The following is a 13,658-nucleotide window of genomic DNA, read 5'->3' as shown; positions in this document are numbered from 1 at the left end:
GGATCATGACCTGAGCCAAAGGCAGACACTTAACGACTGAGCCACCCAGGTGCCCCACCTCCCCCACTTTTTAAAAACTTTTAAAAATGTTTATTATTATTATTATTTTTTAAAGATTTTATTTATTTACCTGACAGACAGAGATCACAAATAGGCAGAGAGGCAGGCAGAGACGGGGGGGGGGGGGTGGGGGGGGGGGGGGGGGGAAGCAGGCTCCCTGCTGAGCAGAGAGCCTGATGCGGGGCTTGATCCCAGGACCCTGAGACCATGACCTGAACTGAAGGCAGAGGCTTAACCCACTGATCCACCCAGGTGCCCCATGTTTATTATTTTTTTAAAGTAATCTCTATGCCCAATGTGGGGCTTAAACTCATGACCCTGAGATCAAGAGTCTCATGCTCCTCTGAGTCAGCCAGGCCCCACCTCCCCACCTTTTACTGACAGTAAATTATAGCCCAGTACAGAACAAAAAAACATACACGGTAAATTTGCTGAGCAAATAACAGTTAAAATGTCGCGTACTCCATGGGGCACCTGGGTGGCTCAGTGGGTTAAAGCCTCTGCTTTCGGCTCAGGTCATGATCCCAGGGTCCTGGGATCGAGCCCCACATCCGGCTCTTTGCTCAGCGGGGAGCCTGCTTCCTCCTCTCTCTCTCTCTCTGCCTGCTTATGATCTCTGTCTGTCAAATAAATAAATAAATCTTAAAAAAAAAAATGTCACGTACTCCAACACTTCTTAAATCTAGGGAAGCTGGAAAAGAATTGGGTCTGAGGCCTTATCCCAAACTTACTATCTGGATGGAGCCCAAGACCCTATTTTTACAAAAATTTCATCAGGTAGCTTTGAAAATCAGCCATATTTGGAAATCCCTGGTTTAGGCCACCTCTCAGGCAAGGTTATAACTAGAAAAACGACAGTGACCAAGTTTAGCCTATACCAAAACCTGGTATCGAGTCATTTGTGAAGTCAAAGCAGTCAATGATTTACTTATTAAAGGTGGAGTCAGTTCTGAAATAAAAAGAAATATGGACTGCTAGTCTAAGGGGTACATGAGAAGGAAGACAGGAATGATGGGAACAATCACCCAGACCTATTAAGAGACCTGACCTTTGAGATTAGCACCATTTCTGCCAGTGGTAATGAAGAGCTTGAACACCGTTGAATTGGGGGTATTGGTGAGGTAGGTCTTGAGGTCATAACTGAGCGTTAATCTTGATGATGCATTGACCACCACCTGTGAGCAAACCAAAGGAAAATCTGCACCTAATTCTTAGAAAATATTGTTCTCTCCCTCTCTACGCTTCATAACTTACCCAACCGAAAGCGCCATCTCACTCAAGGCCCGGGGGCCTTTCTACTTCACATAGTTAAGAACCACAAAATCTGTTTACCTTTGAGAAGAAAATAACATTTTTTTTCCCTAAAAGGAGGTCTTTGTCCATTATTCTGTTTGACATTTTCCCTTTGGATGACCCCCTATTAAAATGCCTTCAAAGACAACTGCAACTTTCATTAGTTGCATATAATCTCAGCCTTTTCTGAAACTTCAAAGTACTTTGTTTCTCTCAGTATACTTGTAATGTTCTGTCTTGTGCTGTAGGTATTTGTATTTTTGTTAAAAATCATGCCTATTTGAATCTAAGTTCTTCAACTGAGAGACTAATCTATTTTTGTATATCCTGTAATGTGCCTTGTATTTAAGGCAAGTGCTTCATGATTACAATGAGAGAAGATAATTAATGATGGCTCTCTGCCCCCAAATATCTTCAACTTAAATGTATATTATCTTGTCACTATATCATTATGTCATTATTCATGACATTATGTCATTACATTAAATGTATAACATATTACAATACACAGTTTCTTCAGTACTATCATGATTTTTTGTTTTTTCGAATATTCAAGAACCTTGAAACCAAGTTAGTGACATTAAATGCTCAGGAAAGGAAGGAGTTTTGTCTTTCTCATCTTTGTGTTTCCAGAGTCTGTCACAGGGCTACACAGAAGCGGCCTCCATGGGTGTCTGTTAGTTAGTGAACTATTAAATGATGATTTTACACAGTATACCATCTAGGGTCTATCACACCCTTTTTGACTTCTCTGTAGCCTCTGACAGCAAAGGCCAGTTCCTCCCTTGTGACCCTCTCTCTGCTTCCCCAGCACTGAAACCCTTCTCAAACTCAAGTTGTTGCCTCTGTCCCTAGCCTTTTTTAAGTTTTTATTTATTTATTTTTTAAGATTTTACTTATTTGACAGAGAGAGATCACAAGCAGGCAGAGAGAGAGGAAGGGAAGCAGGCTCCCCGCTGAGCAGAGAGCCTGATGCAGGGCTTGATCCCAGGACCCTGGGATCATGACCTGAGCCGAAGGCAGAGGCTTCAACCCACTGAGCCACCCAGGCGCCCCTTGTGTATTTTTTTTTTAAAGACCTATTTGAGAGAGGAATGTGGGAGTCGGGGGGAGGGACAGAAGGGGAGGGAGAGAAGCAGACTCTGTGCTGAGTACAGACCCCAAGATTATGACCCAAGTCAAAATCAAGAGTCAGACACTTGATTGACTGAGCCAGCCAGGTGCCCCTCTTCTGTATTTTTTTTTTTTTTTTAAGATTTTATTTATTTAGGGCTCCTGGGTGGCTCAGTGGGTTAAGCCTCTGCCTTCGGCTTGGGTCATGATCTCAGGGTCCTGGGATCGAACCCCGCATCGTGCTCTCTGCTCGGCGGGGAGCCTGCTTCCCCCTCTGCCTCTGCCTGCCTCTCTGCCTACTTGTGATCTCTGTCAAATAAATAAAATCTTTAAAAAAAAAAGATTTTATTTACTGATTTGACAGAGATCACAAGCAGGGAGAGGAGCAGGACGGCAGAAAGAAGCAGACTCCCACTGGGCAGGGAGCCTGATGCAGGGCTTGATCCCAGGACCCTGAAATCATGACCTGAACTGAAGGCAGTCACTTAACCGACAGCCAGGCATCCCCCACACACAATTTTTTTTTGAGGTTGCACATCAAGAATCAGACACTCCCCAAACTGAGCCAGCCAGGCGTGTCTGGACTCTAGGAGCACTTCTAACTTGTCACTTGTAAAGCACTGGTCAGTTATGTTTTAGTTATTTAAATTGTCTACATGTAATTATTTCTATCATCACTAGACTGTGAACTCCTTACAACACGGCACCAGATACCATTTGGGCACAGATTGGGCAGTTCAATCATCTATAAAATTGGGATAATACTTTGCAGGGTTGTAAAGATTAAGAATGACAGTTATACTGATGTAAAATCAAAATTTAAAAAAACAGATGCAAAATGCCAAACCCATAGTAGATGTTCAACAAATGATAGCTGTTATATTTGAGTAATGAAAAGAGGAACAAACAAGTCCTCTGGGCACCAAGGAGGGAGACCCAACATGTAAGGGGAAAGAGAAAAGGCTTCATCAAGCCAACCCTTCACTTGTTCGACCATCTCACCTACTAAAGGTTGTTGCTTCAGCAACTCTCCCTGCTCCTGCATAACATTTTACCTTCTCTACTAAACACTCCCAAATCATTTTTTCTCCCATCTCAAAAAATGATCAACCAAACAAAAATTTGACTCTAGTTCCTCACAGAGCTTATGCCCCAAATCCACACATCCTCTCAATTCTCTAGACTTCCGCTCCCATCACTGCACTGAAGCCACTCCTTCAAGTAACCACTCTGTACTGCGAACCCATCTGTCATTTCTGTCTTCAGGATACCTGGCCTATCGATAACATTTGACATGGCTGATCCCTCGCTCCCTCCTTGAAATACAGGGATCCCTTGACTTCTCAAAAATTTGCATTAAGCCCCATCACTTTTAAGAAAGACATTAGTAAATGGTTTCCCTAAGAAAAATAAATCCGGGACACCTGGGTGGCTCAGTTGGTTAAGCAGCTGCCTTCGGCTCAGGTCATGATTCCAGCGTCCTGGGATCGAGTCCTGCATCGGGCTCCTTGCTCAGCAGGAAGCCTGCTTCTCCCTCTGCCTCTGCCTGCCATTCTGTCTGCCTGTGCTTGCTCTCTCTCCCTCTCTCTCTGACAAATAAATAAAATCTTTGAAAAAAAAAAAAAAAAAAAAGAAAGGGGCGCCTGTGTGGCTCAGTGGGTTAAGCCGCTGCCTTCGGCTCAGGTCATGATCCCAGGTCCTGGGTTCGAGCCCCAACATCGGGCTCTCTGCTCAGCAGGAAGCCTGCTTACTCCTCTCTCTCTGCCTGTCTCTCTGCCTACTTGTGATTTCTCTCTGTCAAATAAATAAATAAAATCTTTAAAAAAAAAAAAGAAAAAAAGAAAAATAAATCCAAAGACGATTTTTGCTTTTACAAAAAAAGGTAAAAAAAAAGGGAAAGTAGCATTCAGCATGTGTTTTGCAGAAAGCATGCACCCCAGGCCCCTTCCCTGGGAACCACATTCAGCAGCTAAACATTCAGCTGTGTAGCTTTTCTTTTTTTTTCAGATTCTATTTATTATTTATTTGAAAGAGAGAGAGCACACAAGCATAAGTGGGGGGGGGGAGGAGCAGAGGGATAGAGACAAGCAGACTCCATGAGCGCAGAGCCAGATGCAGGGCTCGATCTCAGAACTCTGAGATCATGACCTGAGCTGAAATCCAGAGTTGGACGCTTAACCTCTTGCACCACTGAGGTTCCCCTCAAGTGATGGCAATTCTGTCCTTTTAGTTATTGAGTCAAAAACCTGAAGTCATTTTTTTTAAAACTTGAAGTCAATTATGTATCATCTGATTACATTACATCATCAGATTACATATAATGTGCTAGGAAATTCTACCGGCTCTACCTATAAAGTACACTAGAATCTGACCAACTTCTCATGACCTCCTCTGTTACCAGACTGGTAACCCAGTGCACCATCCTATCTTACCTGGATCATTGCAAGTATAGCTTCCCAACTCTTCAACCCTTGCCCCTACTTTCTAGTACCAACCAGTAGCTACAGTGAGATATATATATATATCACACACCACCTTGTTTTTGGGGGAGGAGTTGGCACTGTTTTGTCTATTTATTTATTTATTTTTAAAGATTCTGCTTATTTGAGAGAGAGAGAGCATGACCCAGGGCAGAGGGAAAGAGAAAAGTAGACTCCCTGCTGAGCAAGGAACACAACACAGGGCCTCAATCCCAGGACCCTAAAATCATGACCTGAGCCAAAGGCAGATACCCAGCTGACTGAGCCACCCCGGTGTCCCTGGTGTTGTTGTTTTAAAGATTTATTGGGACGCCTGGGTGGCTCAGTCAGTTATGCGTCTGCCTTCAGCTCAGGTCACAATCCCAGGGTCCTGGGATTGAGTTCCCCATCAGGATCTGCTCAGCAGGAAGTCTGCTTCCTCCTCTCTCTCTGCCTGCCTCTCTGCCTACTTATGATCTCTGTCAAATAAATAAATAAAATCTTGAAAAAAAAAATCCTGTGCAGCTGGACAATATACATGCATATGAATATCCTCTAATACATAATCAAAATATTTTTTTAAAAATTTTTTAAAAGATTTTATTCATTTATTTGACGGAGAGAGAGACCATGAGCAGGCAGAGAGGCAGGCAGAGAGAGAGGGAGAAGCAGGCTCCCCGCTGAGCAGAGAGCCCAACGCGGGGCTCGATCCCAGGACCCTGAGATCATGACCCGAGCCGAAGGCAGAGGCCTAATCCACTGAGCCACCCAGGCGCCCCTAAAAAATTTACTTATTTGGGGGGGAAGGGCCAGAGGGAGAGGGAGAATCTCATGCAGACTCCCTACTGAGCACAGAGCCCGTTGTGGGGCTCAATCTCAAACCCCGAGATATGACCTGAGCTGAACTGACTGAGCCTTCCAGGCACTCCATCACAGTGATATTTTAAAGTATAAACCACACTAGTCATTCTTCTGAAACTTTTTTGTTTTTGAGAGAGAGTGAGCAGGGGGAGGAGCAGAGGGAGAGAGAGAAGCAGGCTCCTTGCTGAGCAGGAAGCCCGATGTGGGACTCAAGCCTAGGACCCTGACATCATGACCCGAGCTGAAGGCAGACGCCCAACCGACTGAGCCACCCAGGCGCCCCTTATCTATCTATCTATCTATCTATCTATCTATCTATGTATTTATTCTGGTTAAGAATCCTAATCACTATTTATTTTTTAAAAAAAATTTTTTTTAAAGATATTATTTATTTTTTTGACAGAGAGAGGCACACAGAGAGGGAACACAAGCAGGGGGAGTGGGAGAGGGAGAAGCAGGCTTCCCATTGAGCAGGAGCCCGATGCGGGGCTCGATCCCAGGACCCTGTGATCATGACCAGAGCCAAAGGCAGATGCTTAACAACTGAGCTACCCAGGCGCCTCCTAATCACGTTTAGCTTTGTATTCCAAAGTTTTCTGGCTGGCTTTCTATCTGACATGTCAGTATATATCTTTTCCTCAGATGTGTATTCTACATGCATATCCCCAAATATGGAAATAGTCACCCTGGCCTTGTCAGGGTTACCTCTCGATACGTTTTTACCACTCCTGGGATGTCATGAAAGACTGTTGCTATTCCTGGACTCCTGGCCACTCCCACTCCAGTGGCAGTGTCTGTTTGTAGAATGTTATCAGCAGAAATCATCCATATCCCAGGTTCACCTAGGAAAGGACAAGAGAAAGCACTTGGTTGCAACCTCTGATCTAAATGGAAGGTCACTCTGACCTTATTCAGACTCTGTATCAGCAGACCATTCAAGCACACAGGTATCTCTTCCTAGGAGGAACATTCACCTTTGAAGATAACTTTATTTTCAGGTTCCCCTTCATATACCATCATACCCACAATATAAAACAAGGATTACCTCAGAATCACAGAAGGAGCTACTTAGTTGGAGGATCTAACTGTTCTTAGGAAATAGGAAAAATTCTTTTACACACAGGAATAACTCTCTTTCAGCTACTGATAGGTATCAGCAGAAGACTGTAAGAGGAGACAGCTGGCAAGAAAGAAGGTTTGTTTGCTTTGGCTTCAGTCTCAAAGTGGCAGAAAAATGCGTTCGATTACTGATCCTGGTATTGGTCCTTTTGCTTCCCATTCAAAGTAGTATAGATTTAGAAAGTCAGAGTATTCTAGAATGAAAGATAGGACAGTCCTAACAAAATCTAGCAAAAGAGTCTTTCACTGACAAGAGAGTAACAATCATAAGATTGTAACTCTGTCAGCCCTAAAGCAGGGCTAGCTCAATGGCCCTGGGTCCCATGTTCATGGTGGTTGCTTGCAAATCAGTCCTTATAGGATTGGGGGACCTGACCTGAGCTGAGTGGACTCTCTCCCAGTCAAGCCCTGAATATACAGACTCTGGCCTCACATCACATCACTGTACCCACATGGATCTGCAGTTCCCAGAAGAGGTCACAGAGCCATACAAGCACCCACTAGTCCTACTCGGATGGAGGATTGGGACACACACACCCAGGCAGGGCACATAGCTTTGGAATATGCTCTCAGTAAACCCAGAGAACCGATACTCATTTATTAACCAAAGACATGTTCTTGCACTCAATAGCACTTTTTAGGACAGAAATGCTTTGTTGATCGAGAGTATAGTCTAGCCCAGTACAAGGCCAAACCTTACTATGCTGATGATGTATTTAAGAGTTAGGCCTTCAAATGTCTCTCACAAAGCAGTGTACTCACAATTGGTTCCTAGAACTAAAGCCTTACTGCATTTTCCTTCACTTTAGCTCATCCTTTACATTCTTCAACTTACCAACTCCCCTCCTTCAGAAGCTGGGAATGGGGGAGAAGACAAGGAACCCACACCACCTGCGTAATAATACAGTGAGCTATGCGGCCGGGAGGCGCATGACCAATATGCCTAGAGAGACCCTCAAGATTTTTTCTTTAAGATTTTAGTTTTGGGGGCACCTGAATGTTCAGTTGATCAAACATCCAATCCTTGATTTTGGCTCAGGTCATAATCTCAAGAGTTGTGGGATCAAGCCCCACCCTTAGGCTCCAGGCTTGTGGGGAATCTGCAATTTGATTCTCTCCCTCTCCAGCTGCCCCTCCCCCCACCTCTCTCTCTCTCTCAAATAAACAGATCTTTTTTAAAAAAATATTTTATTATTTTATTTTATTTTATTTTAAGATTTTATTTATTTATTTGTCAGAGAGAGTGAGCACAGGAAGACAGTGGCAGGCAGAGGCAGAGGGAGAAGCAGACTCCCCGCTGAGGGACTCGATCCCAGGATGCTGGGATCATGATCCAAGCCGAAGGCAGCCGCCCAACCAACTGAGTCACCCAGGCGTCCCTATTTTATTATTATTTTTTAAATAATCTCTGCACCCAACATGGGGCTTAAACCAAAGCTCCAAGATCAAGAGTTGCGCTCTCTACTGACTGAGCCATCCAGGTGATCCTAGGCCCTCAGATTTTAAATCATTTTGAAAGAATTATCTAAGGGATGAGTTGCTTTCTCATCCTGTCAGCTGTGAAGTTAAGAAAGGGAAGGTATGCAGACCATTGTGGTTGAGGAGGTGTGTCCTGAAGCAGATGACGTCTCCAACAAAGGTGAGCTGGGTGTCTGGCATGATGGCGTGCTCCACAGCAACTGGGATGTAATCTGCCACACCTGGGTGTCTCCGGTCCCAGATTCCCACAAGCGTCACTCCTGTGTTCACTGCCTGGGCCACATAAGTATAGTTCCTATTCCCTGGTCCAATAAGTAGCAGGTCATCTCTGAAAGGAGATAAGAAAGTAGCAGGTCATCCCTGAAAGGAGATAAGAAAGTAGCAGGTCATCCCTGAAAGGAGATAAGAAAGTAGCAGGTCATCCCTGAAAGGAGATAAGAAAGTAGCAGGTCATCCCTGAAAGGAGATAAGAAAGTAGCAGGTCATCCCTGAAAGGAGATAAGAAAGTAGCAGGTCATCCCTGAAGGGAGATAAGAAAGTAGCAGGTCATCCCTGAAGGGAGATAAGAAAGTAGCAGGTCATCCCTGAAGGGAGATAAGAAAGTAGCAGGTCATCCCTGAAGGGAGATAAGAAAGTAGCAGGTCATCTCTGAAGGGAGATAAGAAAGTAGCAGGTCATCCCTGAAGGGAGATAAGAAAGTAGCAGGTCATCTCTGAAGGGAGATAAGAAAGTAGCAGGTCATCCCTGAAGGGAGATAAGAAAGTAGCAGGTCATCCCTGAAGGGAGATAAGAAAGTAGCAGGTCATCTCTGAAGGGAGATAAGAAAGTAGCAGGTCATCTCTGAAGGGAGATAAGAAAGTAGCAGGTCATCTCTGAAGGGAGATAAGAAAGTAGCAGGTCATCTCTGAAGGGAGATAAGAAAGTAGCAGGTCATCCCTGAAGGGAGATAAGAAAGTAGCAGGTCATCCCTGAAGGGAGATAAGAAAGTAGCAGGTCATCCCTGAAGGGAGATAAGAAAGTAGCAGGTCATCCCTGAAAGGAGATAAGAAAGTAGCAGGTCATCCCTGAAAGGAGATAAGAAAGTAGCAGGTCATCCCTGAAAGGAGATAAGAAAGTAGCAGGTCATCCCTGAAAGGAGATAAGAAAGTAGCAGGTCATCCCTGAAAGGAGATAAGAAAGTAGCAGGTCATCCCTGAAAGGAGATAAGAAAGTAGCAGGTCATCCCTGAAGGGAGATAAGAAAGTAGCAGGTCATCTCTGAAGGGAGATAAGAAAGTAGCAGGTCATCTCTGAAGGGAGATAAGAAAGTAGCAGGTCATCTCTGAAGGGAGATAAGAAAGTAGCAGGTCATCCCTGAAAGGAGATAAGAAAGTAGCAGGTCATCCCTGAAGGGAGATAAGAAAGTAGCAGGTCATCTCTGAAGGGAGATAAGAAAGTAGCAGGTCATCTCTGAAGGGAGATAAGAAAGTAGCAGGTCATCTCTGAAGGGAGATAAGAAAGTAGCAGGTCATCTCTGAAGGGAGATAAGAAAGTAGCAGGTCATCCCTGAAAGGAGATAAGAAAGTAGCAGGTCATCTCTGAAGGGAGATAAGAAAGTAGCAGGTCATCCCTGAAAGGAGATAAGAAAGTAGCAGGTCATCTCTGAAGGGAGATAAGAAAGTAGCAGGTCATCTCTGAAGGGAGATAAGAAAGTAGCAGGTCATCTCTGAAGGGAGATAAGAAAGTAGCAGGTCATCTCTGAAGGGAGATAAGAAAGTAGCAGGTCATCTCTGAAAGGAGATAAGAAAGTAGCAGGTCATCTCTGAAAGGAGATAAGAAAGTAGCAGGTCATCTCTGAAGGGAGATAAGAAAGTAGCAGGTCATCTCTGAAGGGAGATAAGAAAGTAGCAGGTCATCCCTGAAAGGAGATAAGAAAGTAGCAGGTCATCTCTGAAAGGAGATAAGAAAGTAGCAGGTCATCTCTGAAGGGAGATAAGAAAGTAGCAGGTCATCTCTGAAGGGAGATAAGAAAGTAGCAGGTCATCTCTGAAAGGAGATAAGAAAGTAGCAGGTCATCTCTGAAGGGAGATAAGAAAGTAGCAGGTCATCTCTGAAAGGAGATAAGAAAGTAGCAGGTCATCTCTGAAAGATCACTGTTAGGACACAGTTCTGGGGGCAGAGCTCATCACAGCATTTTCTATTCAACAGCTCAAAGGTTCAGAAGGAATTCTACGGTGGAGGGCAAGAAATGAGTGGCCAAGGGTCAGGTCTATTATATACAGAGTACCCAGTAAGCCCTTTTTTTTTTTTTTTTTTTTTTTTAAGATTTTATTTATTTGTCAGAGAGAGAGGAGAGCGAGCGAGCACAGGCAGACAGAATGGCAGGCAGAGGCAGAGGGAGAAGCAGGCTCCCCGCCAAGCAAGGAGCCCGATGTGGGACTCGATCCCAGGACGCTGGGATCATGACCTGAGCCGAAGGCAGCTGCTTAACCAACTGAGCCACCCAGGCGTCCCAAGCCCTTTTTTTTTTTAATTAAAAATTTGTTTTCCAGTAAAGTTTTTTTTTTTTTTAAGGTAGGTTCCACGCCCAGCATGGCTTGAACTCACAGCCCTGAGATCAAGACCTGAGCTGAGATCAAGAGTTGGATGCTTAACCAACTGAGCCACCCAGGCACCCAGTACAGCTTTTTGATAATACTCCTACCAGCTCCCTATGGAGGCTTCCTGTGAACTAGGGCTTGACAGATAGAAAACACTCTGAAATACTTCTTAATTAAACAGCCAGCACCATCTGGTGTTTCCCATCCTAATGAAAGAAATAAATATCAGGTTCCGAGTTGAGAACATAAGAATTTACTGGATAACCCTAGCCTATCTGCACAGTTTCTCCCCCAACAAGGATATTATTCCTTTGACTCCGCACCTGTTCAGAGCCAGATGAAGCTGGGTGTTGTGTGTGTGGAATTTCTCTCCAATGCTGTTATAGAACTGGACAACAAAGGTGAGAGACATGCCCACAGGAAATGCCGGCAGAGCCCTCCCACGGGCGGCGTACAGCTTGGGTTGGCTGCTCATCCGCAGGTATGTCACTGGTGCCACCTGTGGGAGCAGGGCCACTGGAGAGGAGCTGCGAGAGATTCTGAAGTTCACAGGCCACAGTAAAAACGGGGTTCTTCTTTCATAGGAAACAGCTCCTCATAAGGGATGACTTAAGTCAGAGTTGAATAAGAAATACAACAGTACAGGAAATGGCCCCTTAATTATTAAAGCTGAGAGAATGTGGAGAGAAGTTGGAACTTTCTTTTTAAGATTTTATTTATTTACTTGAGAGAGAAAGTGCACACGGACAAGCACGGGGAGGGGCAGAAGGAAAGAGAGAATACTTTTTTTTTTAAGATTTTATTTATTGGGGCACCTGGGTGGCTCCGTCATTAAGCCTCTGCCTTTGGCTCAGGTCATGATCCCAGAGTCCTGGGATCAAGCCCCACATCAGGCTCCCTGCTTGGCAGGAGGCCTGCTTCTTCCTCTCCCACTCCCCCTGCTTGTGTTCCCTCTCTCACTGTCAAATAAATAAAATCTTTTTTAAAATTTTATTTATTTATTTGAGAGAGAGAGCACAGAGAGAGAATGAGAGGGAGAAGCAGGCTCCCCACTGAGCAGAGAGCCTGATGTGGGGCTCAATCCCAGGACCCTGGGATCATGACCTGAGCCGACGGCAGAGGCTTAACCAACTGAGCCCCCCAGGCAACCCATGGAGAGCGAGAATCTCAAGCAAACTCCATCCCCAGCATGGAGCCTGACACAGGGTTCGATCTTAACAACCCTGAGATCATGACCTGAGCCAAAACCAAGAGTTGGATGCTTAACTGAATGTGCCACCCAGGCCCTCTATGTTAGACTAAATTTTTAAATTCTAGTAACAAAGCCTAATTTTGGTAGCAATAGTTCTACCTTTCCCACACCCTTTTGTCAACACTGCTCAGAAGTGCACCAGTTTGAGGCTGATCCCTCTTATAACAAGGGCTCTAAAGGCCACTTTTAATTTGATGGCTTATATCCATGTCAAGACTGTCTTCTATCTTCTGACTCCCAGGGAAGTTCCTAGTTCTGAAATCAGGATATCTGCCCCTTCAGGCCATGGTATTCCTTTTATTTTTTTCTTGAGCAAGTCCCTGAACTCACCTGGACTCCAGTTATGGTTGTCTGGTTGACTCCAAAAGGTTCTACAGACGTGACTTCCAACACAGCAGTACCTGCAATGGAACCAGCTTTCAGGAGCCCTTCACCATCCTCCTCGATGACAGATGAATTAGGGAAACACTTGAGAACACGGGAACTCACAAAGGCGGCCCCTTCCCTAGGGAACAAATGGAACAGGTGGCATCTCTTGGGGGCTCTGACCAGAAAGAAAGGAGACCGTCGGGGTTACTGTTAGAAACTGTCCTCTGAGGAAGCCCTTGCCGTTCTCCATGTTATGTGCTTATTTGTTCCTCAAGTAAAAGTCTGCGTTCAGATTATGCCTATCTCTCTAAAAATCATATCCTACTACATATTTATCATTAAAAATCATTCAGCTAGAGGCTCCTGGGTGGCTCAGTCAGTTAAGCATCTGCCTTCCATTCAGGTCATGATCCCAGGGGTCCTGGGATCGAGCCCCACATTGGGCTCTCTGCTCAGTGGGGAGTTTGTATCTCCTCCCTCTGCCCCTCCACCCTCACTCGTGCTCTCTCTCCCTGCTCTCTCTCTCAAATAAATAAAATATTTAAAAAATAATAAAAATAAATTTAAAATTCAGCTAAAAGGATTGAGACAGATATTCAAATAAATAGTTCTGTGTGATTATTCATAGTAGCGTAATATTCACAAGAGTCAAAGGTAAAAACAACCCAAATGTCCAACAACAGATGAATGTTATTCATTATAAGTATGTTATATCCATACCACAGAATATGATTTAGTCATTAAAAGGAATGAAATAGGGGCGCCTGGGTGGCTCAGGTCATGATCTCAGGGTTCTGGGATCGAGCCCCATGTCAGGCTGCATACTTAGCAGGGAGTCTGCTTCTCCCTCTCCCTCTGCCCCTCCCCGTACTCATGCTTGCTCTCGCTCCCTCTCTGTCTCTCAAATAAATAGGTTAGTGTGACTGCTGATGGGTAGGGTCTCCTTTGGTGGTGATGAAAATGTCCTGGAACTAGACAGAGGTGAGGGTTGCGCAATACTGTGATGCACTAAATGCCACGAAATCGTCCACTTTAAAATGGTTAATCTGGGGTGCCTGGGTGGCTCAGTTATTAG

At 44.6% G+C, this 13,658-nt stretch overlaps 1 protein-coding gene across 6 annotated transcripts in view; it reads right to left on the bottom strand.

Moving 5' to 3' along the window:
- The window catches only part of NUP210L (nucleoporin 210 like), a 93,762-nt gene that overhangs the window by 9,879 nt on the left and 70,225 nt on the right, over window positions 1–13,658 (bottom strand). For 5 of the 6 annotated variants that reach the window (XM_047704143.1, XM_047704145.1, XM_047704144.1 and 2 more), the window contains 5 exons: window positions 12,545–12,719; window positions 11,286–11,461; window positions 8,495–8,712; window positions 6,492–6,628; window positions 1,109–1,235 (listed from right to left, as the gene is read on the bottom strand). In XM_047704143.1, coding sequence (XP_047560099.1) covers window positions 1,109–1,235; window positions 6,492–6,628; window positions 8,495–8,712; window positions 11,286–11,461; window positions 12,545–12,719 — 833 coding nt within the window. The remainder of the gene's footprint in view (window positions 1–1,108; window positions 1,236–6,491; window positions 6,629–8,494; window positions 8,713–11,285; window positions 11,462–12,544; window positions 12,720–13,658) is intronic. The other variant, XM_047704148.1, reaches the window with a different exon arrangement.

This window comes from Lutra lutra, chromosome 15 (genome assembly GCF_902655055.1).
Source record: "Lutra lutra chromosome 15, mLutLut1.2, whole genome shotgun sequence".
NCBI lineage: Eukaryota > Metazoa > Chordata > Mammalia > Carnivora > Mustelidae > Lutra > Lutra lutra.
This window is presented reverse-complemented; position numbering and strand designations above follow the sequence as displayed.